The following is a 21,024-nucleotide window of genomic DNA, read 5'->3' as shown; positions in this document are numbered from 1 at the left end:
TTCCTAATACTCCTGGCATTAGTGTACATGAATCGCAGAAGCCCATTTGTCCCATCCCTACTTTGATTCCTTATACTAATTATCCCATTCTGATTTGTTGTCCGTCGTACTCGCCCGGGCATAATATACTCATTCATACACTTAACTGTCCCCCCTAAAGTCTGCATATCTACTCCCCCCCCCTCTTAATAAATCTAGTTTCCCTGAGTCTGTACATCCACTTCCACATCATTCATCAACACTCTTTCAAGTCTCCGTACACCAACTCCATTCAAATGTAACCCATCCATCTTATATAAGTCCTTTCGCCCATCGAACTCATTCCACACATCCACAAATTCCACACCACTCTCCATGCATAACCCACGCATAAAGTCATTGGCAATTATGGCCCTCCTTCTAAACACTTCGCTGTCATACCGCGGTAAGATACTCACCATCCTAACTCTCTCACTCTTCTCTTTTGCTACCTCAAACAACTCCCTCACATCCTCTATCATTTCCATTTTGTCCTCTTTCAAATCATTCGTTCCTGCCACTATCATCATCTCTTTCACCCTCTGTTTTTGCAGTCGAATCTGTTAAATCTGTTAATCTGTTGGTAACTTCTACAGGCAAAGAGTGACTTCCTTGAGGAACCTGTGAAGTTTTCTAATTTGTGAGTTGGTGGGATTGTATTCGATAGGGAGGCAAGTAGCCCGATCTAATAGAAGAGCATTAAGCTTACCTGTGTAGTCCTTTTGGTTAAGTATTACAGTTGCATTTCCCTTATCCGCTTTGGTGATAACTAATGCTTTATTATTCCACATTTCCTGTAGAGGTTTATATTCCTTGTTGGATATCTTGGTTTTTGGTGGTCTTGCTTTGGAGAGGACACAAGCTATATCCAGTCTTACACTGTTGGCGATTTGATGTGGAAGGTGGCGGATTCCGCATTCGATCTGGATCATAATATCCTCAGTGGGTATTTTTCTGAGAGCAATGGCGAAGTTGTGGCCACGTGAAAGCGTGTTGAATGCTTCAGGCTTCAGGGTGACTGAAGAAAGGTTGATTACGGTGTTGGTAGCAAGTTTTGGATTGACGGTAGAGTTCTTTTTTAATTTTCCGAATTTTTTCATCTGTCTGCCTCGTATTTTTTCAAATTCTTTGTCTGCAGCGGTACACGAGACGTCAAAATAGACCAAAGTTCGTGATTTAAAGTGCACGAAAGCTCATCTTCGAAGGCGCGAATAGCTTCGTTAATGTTCGCTAAGAGAAACCGCGTGGCGGTGATTTGTTCGCGAAGCAACGCGTAGCTAGCGCGGTTATATATACGGATAGCTTTTTGTGAAACAAAACGGTGCTTGGATTTTACACAGTTCGGGATTACCTTATTATCCCGGCAGCGTTTCAGGAAAGTTAGACGATTTAATTGTCTAGACAGTTTGAAAATGGCAACGTGACGTTTCCGAAATATCGGAAATATTTATTAAAGTGTAATTTAATTTATATTCGTATCTACGTTGTTCAATTCCTTAAGTGATTTAGTAATGCATAACCGACGTATAAGCCTGTCTACGAGAATCACTCTCCAGATTATAGGAGATAACTTGAAAACGTACCATGTTTGTTCCCTATAGAAACGTTTCCAGATTATCTAACATTCACATGTGGATCCACCACGAAAGATTAGCTTTCTTGGGTGGGATTCTCAAAAAAAAAAAAAAAAAAAAGTACCATAGCTGTTTTGAACCAACAACTTCCTCGCATGAGGAGATATCTACTCGGCCAACCGGATTAACCAGTGTAGGACGAATTGAGTCGAAGTATTTATTTCCGAAGTACTTGAATTGATGAGCATGGTTGACTTATAACAGCAATTGGAGATATTCAAGCAAGTGAGAAACGCATATCTCAGACAAATTGCCGTAGTGGTGTACCCGAGGGAAATCAGCGGTACTTTCACATTTGATAATCTGATCTACAATGCCAAATTAAAAAGAGTCAAATGTGTTTTCTTTAAAATAATATATAATTTCAAAAATATTATATAATAATAAATTTAAATTAACATTTAAAATATCTTGAAGAACAAAGAGTATTAATTATTATATTTAAACCTCAACGGGTCTGGCACATAAAGTAAGTTTCATCATTTAGTCCGCCTTCTGCAACTAGGTTTCGAGTATTTTTATCTAGACGAATATTACATCTGATAATGGATTGATTTCATTTTTCAAACTTTGCAGCTGACGATGGTATTTCATAAGGCACTGTTCTTTCACCTACTTTCTTTTTTCTGTGTCAACGACATTTTCCAGTGAATAGCAAATCTAAGCCTCAGTTATTGGTGATGACAGTAAACTGTATTTGTCGTTCTCATTTGACAAGCCTTGTACTTAATACACAAACCACTATAATTTCCAGAAGGTCAACCTCTACCATCTTAAGTCCTGATCTCCACATCACTCAGTCTTCATTCGAGTTCTGATAACCTCTTTAATAAAACCTAATTAATAGAACTCGGTTCTGTTTAATTTCTGGTTAAAAAAAATATTTGCAACCGTCCTTGTTATCACCAAATCTCAAGACAAAATATTTCTTTTCATAGGATTACTACTAATATATCGAATCCCTTTTGTTTTTTCCGAGGGGATACTTCGCCACTGAACTGTTATTAATTGTATACAAACCATAAATCCATTCAACCAATGAATATCGATCTGACATTTGGGACAATGCTGCCCTAAAACACTTGACTCAGTGCAGAATAGAACACAAGTTTAACATGATACATGAGGTCAGTATTTTTTTTAAAAATAGCGTTACAGATTTTGTAATTTTATATGACACGTAAAATTCTATGTAATGTTTTCATTTTTCTCACATACTCTGATCTCGTAGGTTAGCACAAACATTTTTAAAATGCAAAGCCTGTCGTATTACTAGAACGTTTTCGTAAACTGTTTCGATTAAGATTTTTTATAAGCGAATGTTTATAATTTATAAGTAACTAAGCTCCTTTTTAAAATCAATTGATTTTCCAATCTTGTTACTTCCGCATGCATGTAATGTACGTACATAATAAGAACTAGGATACGAAGTTCCTATACCCACAAACTCGTTTTGACTTGTCTTTCGTTACCTTTATGCCTGTCATTAGATTTAAATTCGAAGGAATTTAATATTCCATTCAGGTATGCGTGCGCTGAAGGCAGTTCATATAAAACTCATTTAGATTTACTATGTCTGAAGTGAAATTAATTTTTTTATGTTTACTGCGTATTCTTATAGTATCTTTTCAGATCATGTGTGGAATCACGCATTTATTTTTAAAAGACAGGATTTTCCGGTTTTGGTTCGGATTTCGTCCTTTTGTCATGTTTTACAAACCAGAAACTGTTGAGGTAAGTAAATCTGCTATTTTAAAAATTTATGAAATAATTGTGGACATAATAAATTAATTATTAAATTTTTATGTACTTTTCGTTACATTACTAAAAATAGATGAATTGGTGTTGGATCAATAAGAAATTCATTGATGAACACCTTAATACTAGAACATTAAAATGACGAAATTAATTAAATCCAATGAAAGAGAAATTGGCGAATAATTGTACTAATGAATGCATCAGCAGAAAATGAGTTATGCGCAGAAACGGCTAGATTTAATAAGGTACTGGCGAAGCTTACGTAATGACATTAGCTACAGCCAATGCATGATAAATAGGCCTATTTAGTTATCGATCTCTAACAGACTGTTGTGACCTAATCATTAATCCGAAAAAAGCATGAAATCTATGGAATAACAAATAATGAAATCTTTTGCACTATTTCTAATGAGATAACAGATTTTTAACTATACAATCCCAACTTAGCAACAATGTAGAAATTTGAGTGGACTAATCTAACAGAAGAAATGGAGGAATTTTGATCGAGTGAATAGCACAAAAGTCGCCCAAAGTATACGCGACTGCTTCTTTCATAGAACTGGAAATAAAACAATATTTTACGTTTGAAAATTAGGCAAATAAACTACCATAAATTAGAACATGAGATACGTTAGAATGGTATATATTCTGATTGTTGTTTTAAATTGTAAACGCATTATTTTAAAAGGCAGTACACGACCTATTGGTATTTCAATTTACAAATTTCTTTGCTTTAAAGAGGGAAATTTAAATTATCTATTTAAATTTAAATAGATAATGCGAAGTGTTACATTATCTATTTATTTTAGACATTTGTACTGTCTAAAACAAATAGATAATTTCCTGAAGAAATTATCCTCAAGATTTTTACAGCCGTTTCTATTTTTATTTTAGGATTTCAACTCCTTGACGGTATAGTCTTTATTTTCTTTAATTAGGTAATCCTGAGTAGCAGCTTTATACTGGATAAAACCTTTATTTATGACTTCCTCAATCCGTGGTTCAAAGAAGGACTCATTACAAGGTAAGAGTTCTGAAAAGAACGCAAAGGCAAGTGATTTAATTTCATAATTGAATTAATTAGCTGACCATTTACTGGATTTAATGAGAAGACTAAACAAAATGGATTCGTGACGATTACTTAAATTCACGTAGGAATATAATCACTAGCTAATATATATTCATCGAAATTTAAAAGTAACTTATAATCAGTTTCGCATTCTTACTTATAATCAACTACTTGTCTTTACTTTTTATATACGCTTCATCATTCATATTGCTTAAAAACTGCTCATAATACAACTTCACATAATCGTGATATTCCTTCCGATATGACAAATCTAAAAAGTACGCCTTCTTTACTGGTGGCATTTGTATCTCCTATGATAATGTGTTTAAATAACTGGATCCGAATATTTATCGTAAATATTTTTTATTGAGTATGAAGACCAAATGGCAAGTGTCATCTTGTATAGCGGCGTATTAAGAAATAAAGGCAACTAAGTTACATTAAATTAACAGAGTTCAAACTGTGCTGAAATGCAAGCATTATTCAGACATGCCTTTAATTGGCCATTGTGAAGCTCGTAACTATGAGCATAGGAGCTTCCCGTACCTACGATGCAACACGGTTTAGACTGTAAAAAAGGAATAAGATCTCGAATGACAAAAGCAAAAGCAAACCTATAGGCAGTGGACAAGATACTGAAAAGTAAATCAGTGAGCCTTGCCATCAAACGGAGACTGCTCAAAACATGTAAAAAACGCTATTTGGAATAGCGGATCACACAGCCACAAAATTTCAGAAATGTTTAATTGCGTCCATTCCTTCCTCCCTTCATTTCATATGACTACTGCAATTGCAAGGTTGAAGAGAGCATGGGATAACATTTAAATAACGATTTGGGCTTCGTAGTAAGAAAGATGCCCTCGGATAGCTTGGCTGGTTGTGAGCTAAAAGGTTTCAGCTCGCAACCAGTGAAGGTTTCAGTAAATTCAGTAATTTACTGAAACTTAGCAGTTAGTCAGTCTTTCGTAATGAAAGGTGCTTCAAAGGCCTAGATATCCCCCCCCCCATAAAAAAACTTATCTGTGGTAAATATTGGAATTTGATAGAAAACTTAATAACTGAAATTTGATTATTTCATAATTCGAAAAAATACGCTCTACGTGTGATCAAACTGGAGGAATAACAAAATTCCTTCAGCTTGACAAAATTGAAAATTACTTACCCAAAATTCAGAATTGTTTCTATTATGTAGATACTACAGTAACAGTGCAGTTTCATCTTATGAAAGACTACACATCCTGTTAGGTGTGACTGGAGAGTCAGATATGGAAACACAAGTTCACCAGCCTCAGAAGGTCGTTATTCCACTTGTAATTTCTTACATAATGTTTGGAAGGCATACAAAGCAAAATTATTCTCATTTTGAAATAATTTCTGCTGAAAATAAAGAAAAGGAGGTTATAAAATGTACATAAACTGGAACGAAAAAAGAAAACAGTTTGCTCTAAATTAATTTTTCAAATTGCATAAATAGTTTTAGTTTAACAAACAAAACTTGGGAGTGTTTTGGAGTGTTATTCATAGTTTCTTTAAGAAACTAAAAAAAAAACAAAAAAAACATTAAAAACTCACTGTGAGCTGAGTTAGGATATATAATAAATCAGCAATGACTAAAGAAATGAATTTATTATTAAACAACATATCAAAATAAGTATTAAAAAACTAGAAAACATTAATTGTGATAAAGGACATATTTCAACCAGTAATTAGAAATCAAAGGTGACGAATTCAACAACAAATTAAGATGTAGCAATATCTAGAAATATACTCTAAATGGTGCAACTTAATGAGATCAGAAAGCTGAAAAATTTAGAGATTCTTGGGGAAACATTTAATAAGGTTAACAGTTGATTATTGAGAAATATAAGAAGTAGATCCAATCTCTAAGAAGCTAAGATGTCCAATTCGGTGCAGATTCTCAAATTGGAATAAAAAAAAGTGCTACTTTAAATCACCTCGAAAACAGACGAAAAAAAGTTAAACTAAAAGAGAAGAAATGCAAAAACATTAAAATTAAAATCACGAAACTCACAGCATACAGAAATCAAAGATTAATAGGATAAAGAGATCATGTAATGATAACGAAAGCACGCAAGTTCTTATGCAAAGATAATTCGTTAGCCTTATTTTTTTCATTGTACCAGTCAATATCTATTTTGTCAGTTTTAATTGACTGTGGTTAAGTGCCTGATGTATAGTTCCATAAGCATCTCAAAAATTAGGCAACTCAAAATATAATAATAAATAAAATAAAATAAAATGTGAACATGCAGTATAGGTGCAACCTGTGAAGTATCAACAATATTCCGTATCGATGAGGTTTGTTATCCAATTAAATGAATTGTGTACTTTCCTGTACTGCAGTCGCTGAAAACAATATTTTTCTAAGTTTTATTATTTAAATCGCGTAGCTTCTTCAAACAGCAAAGGTCATCTCCAAGAAGCCAAATGTTTGTATGCTTAAGTGACAAATACACAAGCATAACTTCACTGGTCTCAGGAAACACCACATATGAAGATGACATTTTTTATTCTGTTCCTTTTTTTTTCCTAAGATCGAATATTATTTGCTTTTCGTCCCACACAACACTTAATCACACTACACTAGATTTATATATATTACTAAGGATACCAGTACTTTGTATGTTATTACTTCTTTCTAGTTCTGGTGCCAAATGGAGGAAAAGAAGGAAGTTACTCACTCCAGCGTTCCATTTCCGAATTTTAGAAGACTTCCTTCCGGTCGTAGAAGAACAAGCCATGTTCCTGGCAACAAAACTAAAGGAAGAAGTGGGAAAGGACTGCTTCAACATAGTACCGTACATCACTCTTTGTTCCCTTGACATTCTTTGTGGTAAGTGATATCAGAGATAGCAGATGGTGAACTGGGAAAACAAATTGCATTTCAAGCCAGCTTCTGTAAACACCAATGCAAAAAGAAATCTCTATAAGATCAAAAATACATTATTCCAGCTGTTCTACTGTCTGAAGGAGAACAGTGTTCTCTTTGCCTTTTATCTAATATAAAGAAGTTTTCTATGTATTCAAGTGCACTGATTTTATTTTAACCTAAACTGCATAAAACACTTTTTAGCAATTATTAGTAAAATTCAGTAACCAATGATCTAAGAATAATGTTTTTTAAACAAACAGAAACTACTGTAATGCTAAAGTATTAACATTAAAAAAACACCAAGTGATTTGTAACTTTTTTATTAGTCAACTCCTCTCCAGAGTCCAACAATACACTTCAAGGTAGAACGGTTAGTGGTTTTTTTTTTCGTTAAAAGGGTAGTTGTTGTCCTCCATAAGAAAGTCAAAATTTCAGATTTTCTAATGGACGAATAAGTAGTGCATGATAGAAGTTCTACAGCCTCGTAAACTTCCCTGCGTCCCATGACAATTTTATCCAAGCGACAAAGCACCATTCGATTTTTTAGTGTTCCGTGATGTTGTGGCTTTTGTGAAGCTTTCCTGTTTTCTCTTGCAGAACAGGAGAGTGCAAACAGCAGAGATGAAACTCCTAGTAAGCGCAAGAAGCACGCTCATAGTGGGAGTTAACAATGAGATCAATAGTGTGATAGTACATTTACTAAATATCTTATTTCCATTTATTCATTCGGAGAATAGAGGTGCGACTGCAAGAGATTTATTTATCGTTAAATTAAAACATTATTTAATGGCTGAAAACAAAGTATTTTAAATTAGATTTAGCACTAAATTACTGCTTTTTAATATTTTATTAACTTTTTTTATTAATATTCCTTTTTAATTTTTTTCTCTTCCTGCTGTAAGGAATCTGCCACCTAAAGACATTTTAATCAATACTTCGTCATCATCATCATCGTCATCATCATCATCATCATGCCTATCAAAGATTTAGGCCTAGCATGGCCTGTTCCGGCCTTAGAAGTCATCGGTGAACTTTTTAAGAGAACGTCCTAGTTTTCTTTTTCCTAATGGCTTGTACTTTAAGGCTATTTTGGTAATCTTTCTGTTTTCATTCTTTGAAGTGTTCCATCCATTTATGTTTATATTTTTTAATTTTTTCTATTACTGGTTCTTGGTTTAATTCTTTCATAATTTCTTCATTTCTTTTGTGATCAAATAGGGTATACTTTGCAGCTTTTCTCGTAAACTTCATTTCTGCTGTTGTTAATCTTTGTTTGTCTTTTTGTTTTATTGTCCAGATTTCGCTTCCATACATTAAGACTGGTAGGGCTAATGTATTGTATACATTTAGTCTGGTTTGTTTTTGAACTAGGTTTGGTTTAAATATAGAGTTTATTACACCTGTTATTTTTAAATATTTTGCAATTTTTAGGTTTATATCTGTTTCATTTTCATATGTGATCATACATCCTAGGTAGTTAAATGAATTCACGTGTTCTAAAATCCTGTTATCTATTACTATTTTAGTTCTCACTGGAGCTTGTCCTTTAAAGGCCATAGTTTTTGATTTTTCTATTGATATTATCATTCCATAATCGTTTGGCTATCTCATTTAGATTAAAAATAGCTTTCTGTAGTTTATCTTCAGAATTTGTAATTATTATTTGGTCATCGACAAAAAGGAGAGTGTATAAATTCACAGTAGGAGAAAGTTTAATACCTTGATGGAAATTTTTATTCCAATTTATCTTATTTCATTTAGATAAATATTAAAAAGTGTTGCTGAGAGGGAACATCCCTGTCGGACTACTTGGTTTATCTCTCTCGTATATGATAGCTCATGATTTAATCTTATTTGTATTTGATTATTTTCCTATATACTTATGATAGCTTTTAGGATATTATTTGATATTTGTCTTTCTTTTAATATTTTAAATAAAATGCTTCTTTTAACTTTGTCAAATGCTGTTTCAAAGTCAATAAATGCAATATGTGTTTCTAAATTGTATTCTCTTCTTTTCTCTATTATTAATTCTAGGCAAAAGGCTAGGTCTATACATGATCGTCCTTTTCTAAACCCTTTCTGTACTTCTAAAATAAAGTTTTCGGAATATTTCATTAGTGTGCTATTTAAAATTCTGCTATATATTTCATAACAGGAATTTAGTATACTTATAGCTGTATAGGTTTTAGGGTCATCTATACTACCTTTTTTAAATATAGGAATCACAACTGCTTTTTTTCCATTCTATTGGGGGATTACCAGTTGTACAAATTTTATTTAAAATAATAGGAGTCTTTCTTTGAACCTTTTTCCTGCATATTTATATAGTTCTGTACCTATCTTATCTTCTCCAGGCGATTTTCCGTTTCTTGTTTCTCTCAGGCTGATTTCTAATTCTTCTTTTCCTTTTCATTAAATGTTTGGTAGTAATCTTTTTTAAAATATTTATCTGTCCACAATTCTGTATAGAAATTTAGAAATTCTTCTAATTTCATTTCGGTGTTTAATTTTATGTTTTCTTTAGTATCTGTATTTAAGTGTTTCAAAATCTTATATACATTGGGTCTTATTTTATATAAATCATGTTCTAAATTAGAAACAAATTTGTTCCATGATTCTCTATGTCTTTTTCTGACTTCTCTTTTAGCTATGGCTCTTATTCTTTTATATTCTATTTCATCTTCTAATCTTTTACTGCTTAATAATTTGTGATAGGCTTCGTTTTTCATTTTGATCATTTCTTTGATTGTATATTCCCATATCTTCAGCTTTTTCATTTGCTGCTGCATTTAGTATTGTTTTCATATTAAGCCATTCTATTTCTATTTCTTCATTTTGTTTTATTTTATCTAAATATTGGTAAATTCTTCAATAAATCAATACTTAATGATAATTAAAAATATCTGCGAGTTCGAGAACAAATGTGGGACTACACTTCATTATTTCACATTCAAATTACACAAAAATTTCAAAAGTAAAGGAATCAGAGAAGGAAATTTTTTAAAAAGCCCATGTTCATGAAAATTAGATGTAAGATGCAAGTTAGAGATAAATGGGAAAATACTGGAACAAGTAACGAAATACCTAGGAATAACTGAAAGGTGAAATATAACACAAGAAGAAGTAAAAGAAAAATAGGCTAATAAAATATCAGAATGTCTAAATTCAAGTATATGGGAAAATAAAGATCTAACAAAAGTAAGAAGAAAAGACGAGTTGACCAAAAAAAAAAGACTGCCGACATTGAAATACATTATAGCGTATTATACAGTGGCATTGAAGTGTATTATAGAATCAACAACCAGAATTAATTTATTTTGGTGGCAAAGCAACATGGGTATGCATTGTTAAGCGTAGATAAAAACGCTATGCATCCAGGGTGTTTGACCATTGATATAAGTAAATTATTCTTACATTCTCTCTCCCACCAGATAATTTTGAACTTGGAGTGGAGTTCGCAAAACAGTGCCAATGTCACGCTACTAAAGGCCATGTCATTTCTGTATTTAATAAATTTCTAACCACCATACGGCGACTGTACGAACTCTTCAGAATCAGAAAAGGCTGCTGAGAATATCGACTTCATAAGATTGAAATATATTAGTGGTGATATATTTCAATATATCACCACTTTTTCAATGTATCATCACGTTACTGTATTTATATCGTTACATAAATACAGTAACGACATGGTCTCTAGTTGCGTGATGTTGGCACAGTTTCGCGAAGTCGAAACCAAATTCAAAATCACCTGAGAGGGGGGGTGGGATGTAGAGGGCGGAGCATATATTAAACGTTGCATATTTAGAACACGACGTTGAGATGGTCCCTTGTAGCATGATGGTTATATAGTTTCATGAGGATCAGTTTATGGGTTTAACCCTTATTGGATGGATGTGATGCACTAAAGAAGATAAAACACAGGATCATATGTTTGATTTCCTTAATAAACCAAGCTACAAAATATGACTTCTTTGAGTGATATTATGAGAAGACTGAAATATGGTCTATCCAGGTCAGTGTTTCAATCTTCTTGAGTAATCTCATTTGAACCAATCATAGTTTTTCCCACTGGAAAAATGTACTTTCTTGAAGACAGAAACAATCAGTGCAAATTAGTAATTCAAGTTATCGTGACAATTCGAGAACTTCTATTATTCGGCCAATTACAGGATGGAAATAATAGAAAAGAGAAAAATATGTTCTTGTAAAATAAATATTACGTATGCGCCATAACTTCAAAAATATCTCGTACGTGGGTGAAAGGGTTTTCTCTCTTTATAAATTCCAGTTTTACATACCTAAAAACAGGCAAACAGTGCCAGAAGAACACAAACAATTAAAATATATAATACACTGGCCTTATGATAGTCTTAGTTTCTTCAGTCTTAATTACAAACTGCAACATAGAAAACATGCCGAAACTTGGAAGGACTGACCTCATTTTAGATGGGCAGTATGAAAGAGGTTTCATCTTATTAAGTAAGTAGCTTTATAGTTTTGTTAGTTCATCCATTTGTCTAAACGTATATAACAGAACCATTCTGGTAAAGGTTTTGCATATACTGTGTATATATATATATATATATATATATATATATATATATATATATATATATATATATATATATATATATATATATATATATGCAAAGTCCACAAAAATTTCCAAGGTTTTACAATATTCTGTAACGAAAGTGAATTAAAGCTAGGAAAAACCAGAAAAAAAATCTATCGAATTAGTAATTAATGCATTTTTTAAATATTTTATTATGAATATTTTAAATATTCATTCTTTGTTGCTTATTTTATTATATGCATTGGTATCTTAAGAAATTTATTTCAATTCTTTCATGTAAAGAGACTGCCATGGGAAAGTATGTTGGAGCCTTGAGAAATAGCGACACACCATATGTAAAGGCTCTTTATGAGTAAGTACATAGTTTCCTTATGCAATTAGGATATTGATACTGAATCATTTACATATATAAAGTATGATTTCATACATAAGATTAATACTTTGAATCTCGTTTCTTACAGAATAATAATTTCCGTATTTTTTTTATATTTAAGATGCCCTTATTTCTTTATTATTTCATAAATATAAAATTTGGGTTACATGCGTTTATAAAAAAAAGTTGAAAACTGTATAATATACAATTTTTATAAAGAAATTTATCAACGTATGACTGTGAAATTTAAAAATATGAATTCACATCGTTTGAAAAGAAAATCGTGTTCATCTACGCATTCAGACATTCTGGCATAAGGGATGATATAAACCGGTGGAAAAATCACCAACTACATCACCATCATCAATTTATTGAGGTATGAATATGAGGTGTGAATAGAGAAATAAATATGTATATAATAACCGCAAGAACAAGTTATGGAGATAAAATTTATTAAATAAAGGTGAGCCATTTTCTGTTCTGTGCTAAATATCAAACCTGCATAAAGTATTTTACTCATGGATTGCCCAAACTGATCTTGAGTACATTAGTTGGCTTGCAGAGCAAGAGAATTGAACATAGGAGAAGGTAAAATGTCAAAGTTGGTGTTCTAACCACAACAGTTGACTTTTCTGAACGTGTGTGCTGGCTCGATAGTATTTGGAATGTGATCTTCCCACGAGTATTCTAGTATAATTCGAAGATGTGTTGTCTCGAAGCTATTGATGATATTAACTGGCACTGAGTAGCGATGTGTCATGTCAGGCAATCATATATAAATATAGGTTGATTAGTGTTTGTGGTGTTGAGTTTAGATTTCCTGATATTAGTTAAGCTTTTATGGAATTAAAGAGCTTTGTGTTTTCTCTTCACTATGTCAATTATCGCTATAGGATCCAATATATGAAAAATTTTCCCCTTCTTCAAGAGTGTGTCGTTTGCTTCTATTCTGTTTTTGTTTTAACTTTAGTTTTATTGCTGTTGACGACCAGACCAATCAATGCTCCATTTTATATAAATTGTGTCAGTGGTTTTGGGCGGTCTGAATTTTACAGTCGTCATGAAGTCGACATGAAGCTGAAGGGAGATATTATTGCTCGCTCCTTCTGGCAGTGGCGATTTTATGATAGTGGATGTATTTCGAGACGAGAGTCAGTTTGCGTCTGTTTTCCAAGAAAACTGCTTGACCAGTTTTGTGCAAAAGAGGTTTATATATGATTTACTTCGGTATTTAGAAGCCTTCTTTATAGATTTTAGCGTGATCGGAGGTAGTATTATTATTTCTCTGTAATTGTATATTATATAAAGTTGTTTGGAAAAAAAAAGATATTACTTATTTTGCGATTAGTCTATTGATTCATTGTTCATACGCGAACAGCGAATCATCATCAGCATTGAACAACTGGAACATAATTAAGATTTTTCTTGAACATGAATTGGTTTTCCTGTGCCTACTGTCCCCATAATTGTTTGATTTTAGCTGATGAAGCGGAAGTAAGGAGAACTCTTATTGCTAATAACCCCTCCACCGGTAACAGCCCTAGACTCGTAGATTTCGACATGTTCCTTTGAAGACAACTTTGTATTGCCTGATATTTGACCGTTTGTGATTTGTCTTAGCCTGTGCGAGTTCTGTAATCCACTCTCAGCCTTCACCATGGTTCATAGCCTTAAACACTCACGTAACACTAAAAACCACAACCACATCAAAAAAAAAAAAAAAAAAAAGATACGGGATGTAACAAAGAAAGAAAACAAATCATGCAGACCCCATATTCTAAACCCGCGTTTTCTCTCGGAATATCACATTTCATTCGACTCATGATGAAAAGGTTAAAGCACGCCAAAGCAAGCTCTGCCATAGCTTGTTTTGGCGTGCAATCTGGGAAGATATTTCAGCGATTGAATCAGTATTTAAGGTATATACGGTTCATCTTTACAACATGGAACCTCAAAAATAAATAAGTAAATAACAATTTTATTTCAATGTAAAAGTTTCGTTTTGAATTTTTGTTTCAGAGCTTCCGAGACTTTTACACTCAGAATTACAACTCCGTGGTTATGGCCTGACTGTTTCTTCAACATGACCTCTAGCGGCAGGAAATTTAACAGATGCACAGAAATAATGAATGCCTTCACAAGAGGGGTAAGAAGATAGAAACTTATATTTCATTGTCCTAAATTTCAATTTCTCTTCATTGTTAGTAGGTATAAGAATTAGTTCTTTGAGGAAAGATGCTTTTAAAAAGTTGACTCTCAGAGGAATTTTCACAATGTCAAATAAAAACTTAACAGCCGATGAATTTTCGCATTACAGAAATCTCAGGCCTCATCCACTTTTACGCTTTTAAAATCATAACTATTAGGTAAGTTTCATAAGCATAAAATGAGGCAGACGAATCATTTAAATTTGCAGACTCCAGCGCGACAAAGAAGACTTTTATATTAAGTCAAATGCTTTCTACCATCTATGTAAGCTAACATTAAATTTGAGTTCTCGACAAGATAGGCAATGTGTGAGCAATTTAAATAAATTAAAGATAATGACGCAAGCTTAATTCAAAATTTCATATGCCTTTTTTATTATATATGCGAAATACATTAAATACGATAGACGATAAATAATAAAATAAAATTCTGTGTGGTGTCAAATACGATAGGCCTGCTGTCCACTACAAAACAAAAAAAAAATAGCGCCAAAGCCGGTTTGTTTTGTAGACACCTCGTTTGCAAGTGAACTACTACCTTCAGAAGACACTATCGCACTATGAAATCTGATGAAACACAAGCAGACACTAAATATAACGTTAAGCTAAAAATATGAATGTGTTTTCTTGCGTTACTGGAAGATCTTTATCGAATTAATTGGATATGGTGCTAAGAGTTTTCGCCCGAGATATAAATTCCTATGTGGAAGATATTCACATAGGAAGAGAATGGCTGACATTTCTTGAAATATAATATTTTGATATTTAAATTTAATTTATATATATTCATTTGTTCCACTAGAATAAAACCTAGCAAGGATTTTGTTTTTCCCTCAGGTGATCCGAGAGCGCAAAGCGAAAGTGATTAAGCAGTTAAAAGGTGGAAAGAACATGGCTGAAGCTTTCTATGAAGACGATTACGGAATGAAGAGGAGACGCGTCTTCTTGGATGTCTTAATGAGCCAACATCTTACAAATCCTGCCTTTACAGAGGAAGACATCACAGAAGAAGTCAATACGTTCATGTTTGCTGTATGTACACACAATAAGTATATCTCTGTTTTACTTTCAATAAGAAATACTCCGTTCATTGCTAAAATGGGCATCGCAAAAGGTCAAGTATTTCAACAGCACTTCACATTCTCTAATAGATAATTTCAAAAGCAACAAATACTACAACGGAATTATTTCTACTCATCTTTTAATTGGGTTGTGTTAAAGAAATTTCGAAATAAAATTCAACATGTTTTGAGAAGTATTTTTTAGTTATCGTATAGATTTATCATACGTATTGCGACACAAAAGTGAAAAAACTACTTCTCTCTCTTTATCTTCTCATAAGGTTTACGGCGGTAACTTTTGGTAAACAGCTTTAATTGTGCTGCTTACCTCTTAAAGCAAAGAAGGGTTGTATTTCGTTCCAAGAACCTGTTCTGGTTCATTCACATTGTTATCATGTTGGCCTAGAGCACCGCATTCTACACAACAGGTCCGGAGTTTTCTCCTATCATATGACTTTTCTACTTTCCCATGTCCGTAAGCTGTTTACGTCCGGGCAACAAATCGACGATGAGTGAGTGAGAGAAATAGAAAAGAAAAAGGTCACTTTTACTTTTCCTTCTGTTGGGTGGAAAAACTAGTGGTTAATTGGGTCGCGTAGGATTGATCAGGAAATCCAGTGGGGTTTTTCCCTTCTCCCCATGTTAATATACTCTTTCAGACAGGGTTTATGTCCGAACTTAAAATTCATCGTAATTCTTTAGCAGTTTGCGTTCTTTAAGAATTCAATTCGTCAACGACCATGTCCTATCCCCAGGAAGGGATGGAATATTCAGTAATGAACACTTTAAGTAACAATTGATAATATTAATAATTACAGCCGGAAATATTTAACAACTGAAGTTAATTTCATGGGGAAGGCACAGCAGTTTTATATAGCATTTAACCTTTAATCTCACTTTAGCCTCTTTTTTATTTCATCCCTAAGAGAAAAAAATCATCATCATGTAGCCTCCTCAATGTGAGGGTGCAGCATCCAGTCTTCTTATTTTTGTTTCAGCATAGTCACATGATCCTGTCTATGATTTTATATCATCAAACCATGTCCTTTTTTTTACCTCTTGATGCTCTTCCCATAATCTTTCCTTCTAAAACTGTTAGTGTCCTCTGTCCTGCTGATCCCCCTCAATGCATGTCCTGCCAGCCTCATCTTTCTCTGGATCATTTCCTGTAATAAAGATTTCTGTGCTTCATTCTCTGCAGTACCTCTGCATTTGTCACGTGCTCTGTCCATGAGACTATCTGAGCTCTCCTATAGCACCACATTTCAAAGGCCATCATCTGTTGTCTTGTTCTCTTCTTGAATACCCAGGTCTCACGTCCATATGTGAAAACTGGCCACACTAATGTTCTTATTATTCTTGTCTTTGTCTAGATACCCACAGAACTTCTGAGATCTTTATTTTTCCAGAAGGCATCTTTAGCTATGGCGGTTCTCATTTTTATTTCTTTATCTCGTTTTCTATCTGCAGTAAAGTAGGTACCTAAATATTTATATTCTGTTGTATGCTCAATTTTTATGTTGTTTATGAATATTTATGGCTCGGATCTGTTTTCTTTTGAGATTCTCATAAATTTGGTCTTTTTTTTGCATTTAAATATAGGCCAAAATTTTTTCTTCTTCAATTAGTACGTGCAGTAATTTGATTAATTTGTTTGTTTTCTGCAATTAAAATGATATCATCAGCATATCTAAGATTGTTGTATTTTATACCATTGACACCGATTTTATTTTTCAATCTTTTTCATCACGGTCTCACTGTAAATATTAAACAGATGGTGAAAGGATGCAGCCCTGTCTAACTGCTCTTTTTATTTTCACTTCAGAAGTCTCAGAGTTACATTTTTTTCTGTTTGGAGTAAATTGTTTTTATAAATGTATGTTCATAATCTTCTACGAGTAAGTCTCATTTTTATAGAGTATTAAACAGTTTATTGTGTTTTTTTACTTGCCCAAAGGCTTTTGAAAGTCTATGAAGAATATGGTTCCCATTCTTCCTCTGAAGATATTCTGTTGTTCACTTAATTCACCAATTAAGGCTCTTTCAGTTTCCTTGTTAACAGTCTTGTTAAAATGATTTTAGATACATGAGAGATTAGGCTCACAGGTTCTATAATCCTCACCATTTTGGGCATTATTTTTCTTTGGAATTGGTATGCAGAGCGATGTTGTCAAAGATTCAGGTAATTCTATTGTTTTATAGATGTGCTGAATGGTGTCCACTAAGTATGTGTTATTCCAGTCAAAGCTTTCAGCAGTTCTACAGGGATGTTATCATATCGAGGGGATTTATTATTAGAAAAATTCTTGATTATGTGTTGTATCTCATTTCTTGTAGGTAGAGGCGTGTCTATTGCTGCACATAATCTAAGATGTCGTAAATTGTCAATCATCATCATCATCATAGAGATTTGATAAATATTCCACGCATCCCTCATTTATCTTTTCATTATCAACGATTATGTTTCCATCTTTGTCCTTAATGGTGTTAGGTTGTGTTCGTTTTGCTTTTCCATTAAGTTCTTTCACTTTCAGGGATGATTTTCTGGTTTTGTTCCTATTTTGGAACATTTCTACCTGCGCACATTGGTTCTTTATCCATTTTTCTTTCAATTTCCTGCATGATTGTTTGATTCTCTTATCTATTATCATTTTTTTCTTTTTTTTTTTTCATATAACGAAGACAAACGGTAATGTATACCGGTGTTTCTCAACCGTTTTAGTAATTCTCAAGGGACTATAATTTTTTCCCAATAGCCCCGTGCAATTTCCTATAGCAATAGATTATTTTCATAAGAGATTTTTTCACTATATTTCAATTATGAAATCAAACGAGAACGAAGAAATCACTATATTAAGGGAGGACTGGCCGAGGCAATGAATATATAGCATCCTATGCAGAATTTCTCAAGGGATATTCCATTATTTAACGAAATTAAGTGTTTATTTCCACATTTGTTATATATAAATGTCAATTACCTTTCGTCTTGAAGCGCTATATTATTGGCTAGCGTGTTTTCTATTGTTTTTTTTTTTTTTTTTTCGCACTGAAAATAATTGTTCGTCCCATTTGAGAAACACTGATTTCTATCAAAGGACACAACATCTTCATGACAAAGAAGTTTGGCTCTATGTCTCTTGGAAACCCATTTCAGTTTGTTTTTTATTATTATTCAAATTAAGTACAGAAACTTTATTAGGAAGTTTATCAATAATTAAGGTAAAGTCAGATAGAGACGACAGGTTTTCTCCTCTCCTTTTTAGAAAACATTATGAATTCCAGATTGTGCAGGGGAAATGGAATCACCACAACATCTTGAACAGTATTAAAAGAATTTAGTAATGTTTCTTATACACATACCGGTCACTGAATTACAAACTTTTTCTTAATACAGTGTTGTGCCTCCTTTAGCATATATTACAGTACATAAGCATAAACATATAGTGCCGGACTGGTTGGCCGAGTGGAGAGTGTATCCGCTCTCCAGCCAAAAGGTTGCTGGTTCGAATCCCGCCGTAGGCATCGATGTTTGTGATTATTATTGTCTGTGGAAATACTAGTGATGGTGGTGGTCGGCTGTAGATGGCGTTGGTGTAGTTGCGGTCAGTTGGCGATTGAATCATTGAGACGGAGTTGTAGAGCAGCTGCCCTTCCTCGATGAGTCCTTGGACTCCCTGAAGGTGTCAAATAATAATAATAAATTCCACAAGGTGTTTCATTGCATAAAGGACCAGACAGTCCTTTAATTGGCTCAGATTTGACGGAAAAAAGGCTTTGTTCCCGGATCTGTTTTTGTAACACGTCCCATACATTCTCAATGGGGTTCAGATACGGACTTTGTGGTAGTCAGGGAAGAGGGTGGGAGTCGCTGTCGCCCTCGCTGAATCATTGCTGATGTTTGATTATTACTATGTTCGGCAACAATGTTCACATATTCCTTGGAGGACACCCGACCGTCAGACAATATCTAGAGACCCGTTCCTTACCAACAGAACATGCTCCACACCATGACACCTCCCCCCGAACCTTGAATTGTGTTTACAAAGAAAGCTGGGTTCATTACTTCATGGGGCTCCCTCCAAACTCTCTGCTTACTGTCGATACAGAACAAGGTGTACCGCGACTCGTGAGACCACATGCCATTTTTCCAGTCTTCCAGTGTCCGGTCATGGTATTCCTGACACTGCTGTAGACGAACTTCCCGGTTCATGGCAGAAATCAGTGGTTTTTTTAAAGGCATGCAACTGTTAATACCGATCCTCTTCAATTCCATGCGCATAGTTCGTTGAGATATGGATCGGTAACAGCCTAAATTAAATGCTTCGGTCAATTGCTGCAGACAGAAAGTTATGTTTGTCCGTAAACATTTCTCAGAAGACTGCGATCTCGTTCCTGATAGACTATCTCAGGACCATAGTTACACCTCTTAGACGAGCAATGTGGGTTATTTTAAAACCGATTAAACACCAGGGATATTTCACCTTTTTGAGAAACCAGTTGGCTCTGCTGTTTTCAAAATCATTACTCCAGTCAGACGGGAAACCATAATAAGTTTCAGAGTTCGTGTATCGAACTCTGAGATTTCAGAGTTCGTGTATCGAACTCTGAAAGATCCCATTTTTTTAACCCATTTTGATCGACATTATGGTCGATTACTTACCAGCAGCAGTCTTAAACAGTTGCCTAGAACATGTGGTGAACGCTTGTAACAAGTAGTTCGCATATGCGCTAACTGGCGTTTACGTATATCTGCATAAGGATGCAATTCAGTGGCCTGTATGTTTATTATTACTATAATTCAAAATTGTTGATACAGAGCAGAATTTTTGTTATTTGACATAATCAATTTTGTTCTTTTGGTTTAAGTTTAGGGGGGAAAAGATTTTACTTGACTCCTAAATCCGTCACCACTTCCATTATAAACATTCGAAATTTCTGAGAATAGTTTGTGTTCATATAAATCATACTAAATAATAAAATTAAATCAATTAAATAAAAATTTAAATTCGTCTTATAGCGCTATTTTTATTACAATTATTTCAATTTCTTATTATTCTAATTATGCAAAATATTGAATTTTTATGGCATGTTTTCAGTATAACTAATATCATAAAAGTCCACTATTATTTCCTCTGATCTTTCTTCTGACAGGGTCACGACACCACCGCTGTTGGTATGAGCTGGGCCTTGTACCTTATTGGTCTTTATCCGGAAGTACAAGAAAAGCTACACGAAGAACAAGATTACGTATTTGGTAGCGATCCTGATCGCCCAATTACATTTTCAGACCTAAAAGAACTCAAATATCTCGAATGTGTTTTAAAGGTAAGCAAAAATGATCATCAGAAATGTTGTTTGTAAAGAATCTATAAAAATTCACATGAATATTTGATAACCTGGACAGGATCGGCTGTTTAATTCAACTCTGA

The 21,024-nt window shown here is 33.6% G+C and overlaps 1 protein-coding gene across 1 annotated transcript in view; it reads left to right on the top strand.

Annotated features, from left to right (window-relative positions):
* LOC150095870 (cytochrome P450 4C1-like) overlaps positions 1 to 21,024 on the top strand; it is a 78,886-nt gene that overhangs the window by 46,004 nt on the left and 11,858 nt on the right. Inside the window, exons 2-8 of the mRNA XM_090409391.1 lie at positions 3,274 to 3,386; positions 4,349 to 4,434; positions 7,143 to 7,333; positions 12,237 to 12,306; positions 14,347 to 14,473; positions 15,372 to 15,566; positions 20,747 to 20,920. Coding sequence (XP_090265517.1) covers positions 3,274 to 3,386; positions 4,349 to 4,434; positions 7,143 to 7,333; positions 12,237 to 12,306; positions 14,347 to 14,473; positions 15,372 to 15,566; positions 20,747 to 20,920 — 956 coding nt within the window. The remainder of the gene's footprint in view (positions 1 to 3,273; positions 3,387 to 4,348; positions 4,435 to 7,142; positions 7,334 to 12,236; positions 12,307 to 14,346; positions 14,474 to 15,371; positions 15,567 to 20,746; positions 20,921 to 21,024) is intronic.

This window comes from Typopeltis vanoorti, chromosome 19 (assembly GCF_054136105.1).
Source record: "Typopeltis vanoorti isolate ZY-2024b chromosome 19, IOZ_Tvanoo_1.0, whole genome shotgun sequence".
Lineage (NCBI taxonomy): Eukaryota > Metazoa > Arthropoda > Arachnida > Uropygi > Thelyphonidae > Typopeltis > Typopeltis vanoorti.
This window is presented reverse-complemented; position numbering and strand designations above follow the sequence as displayed.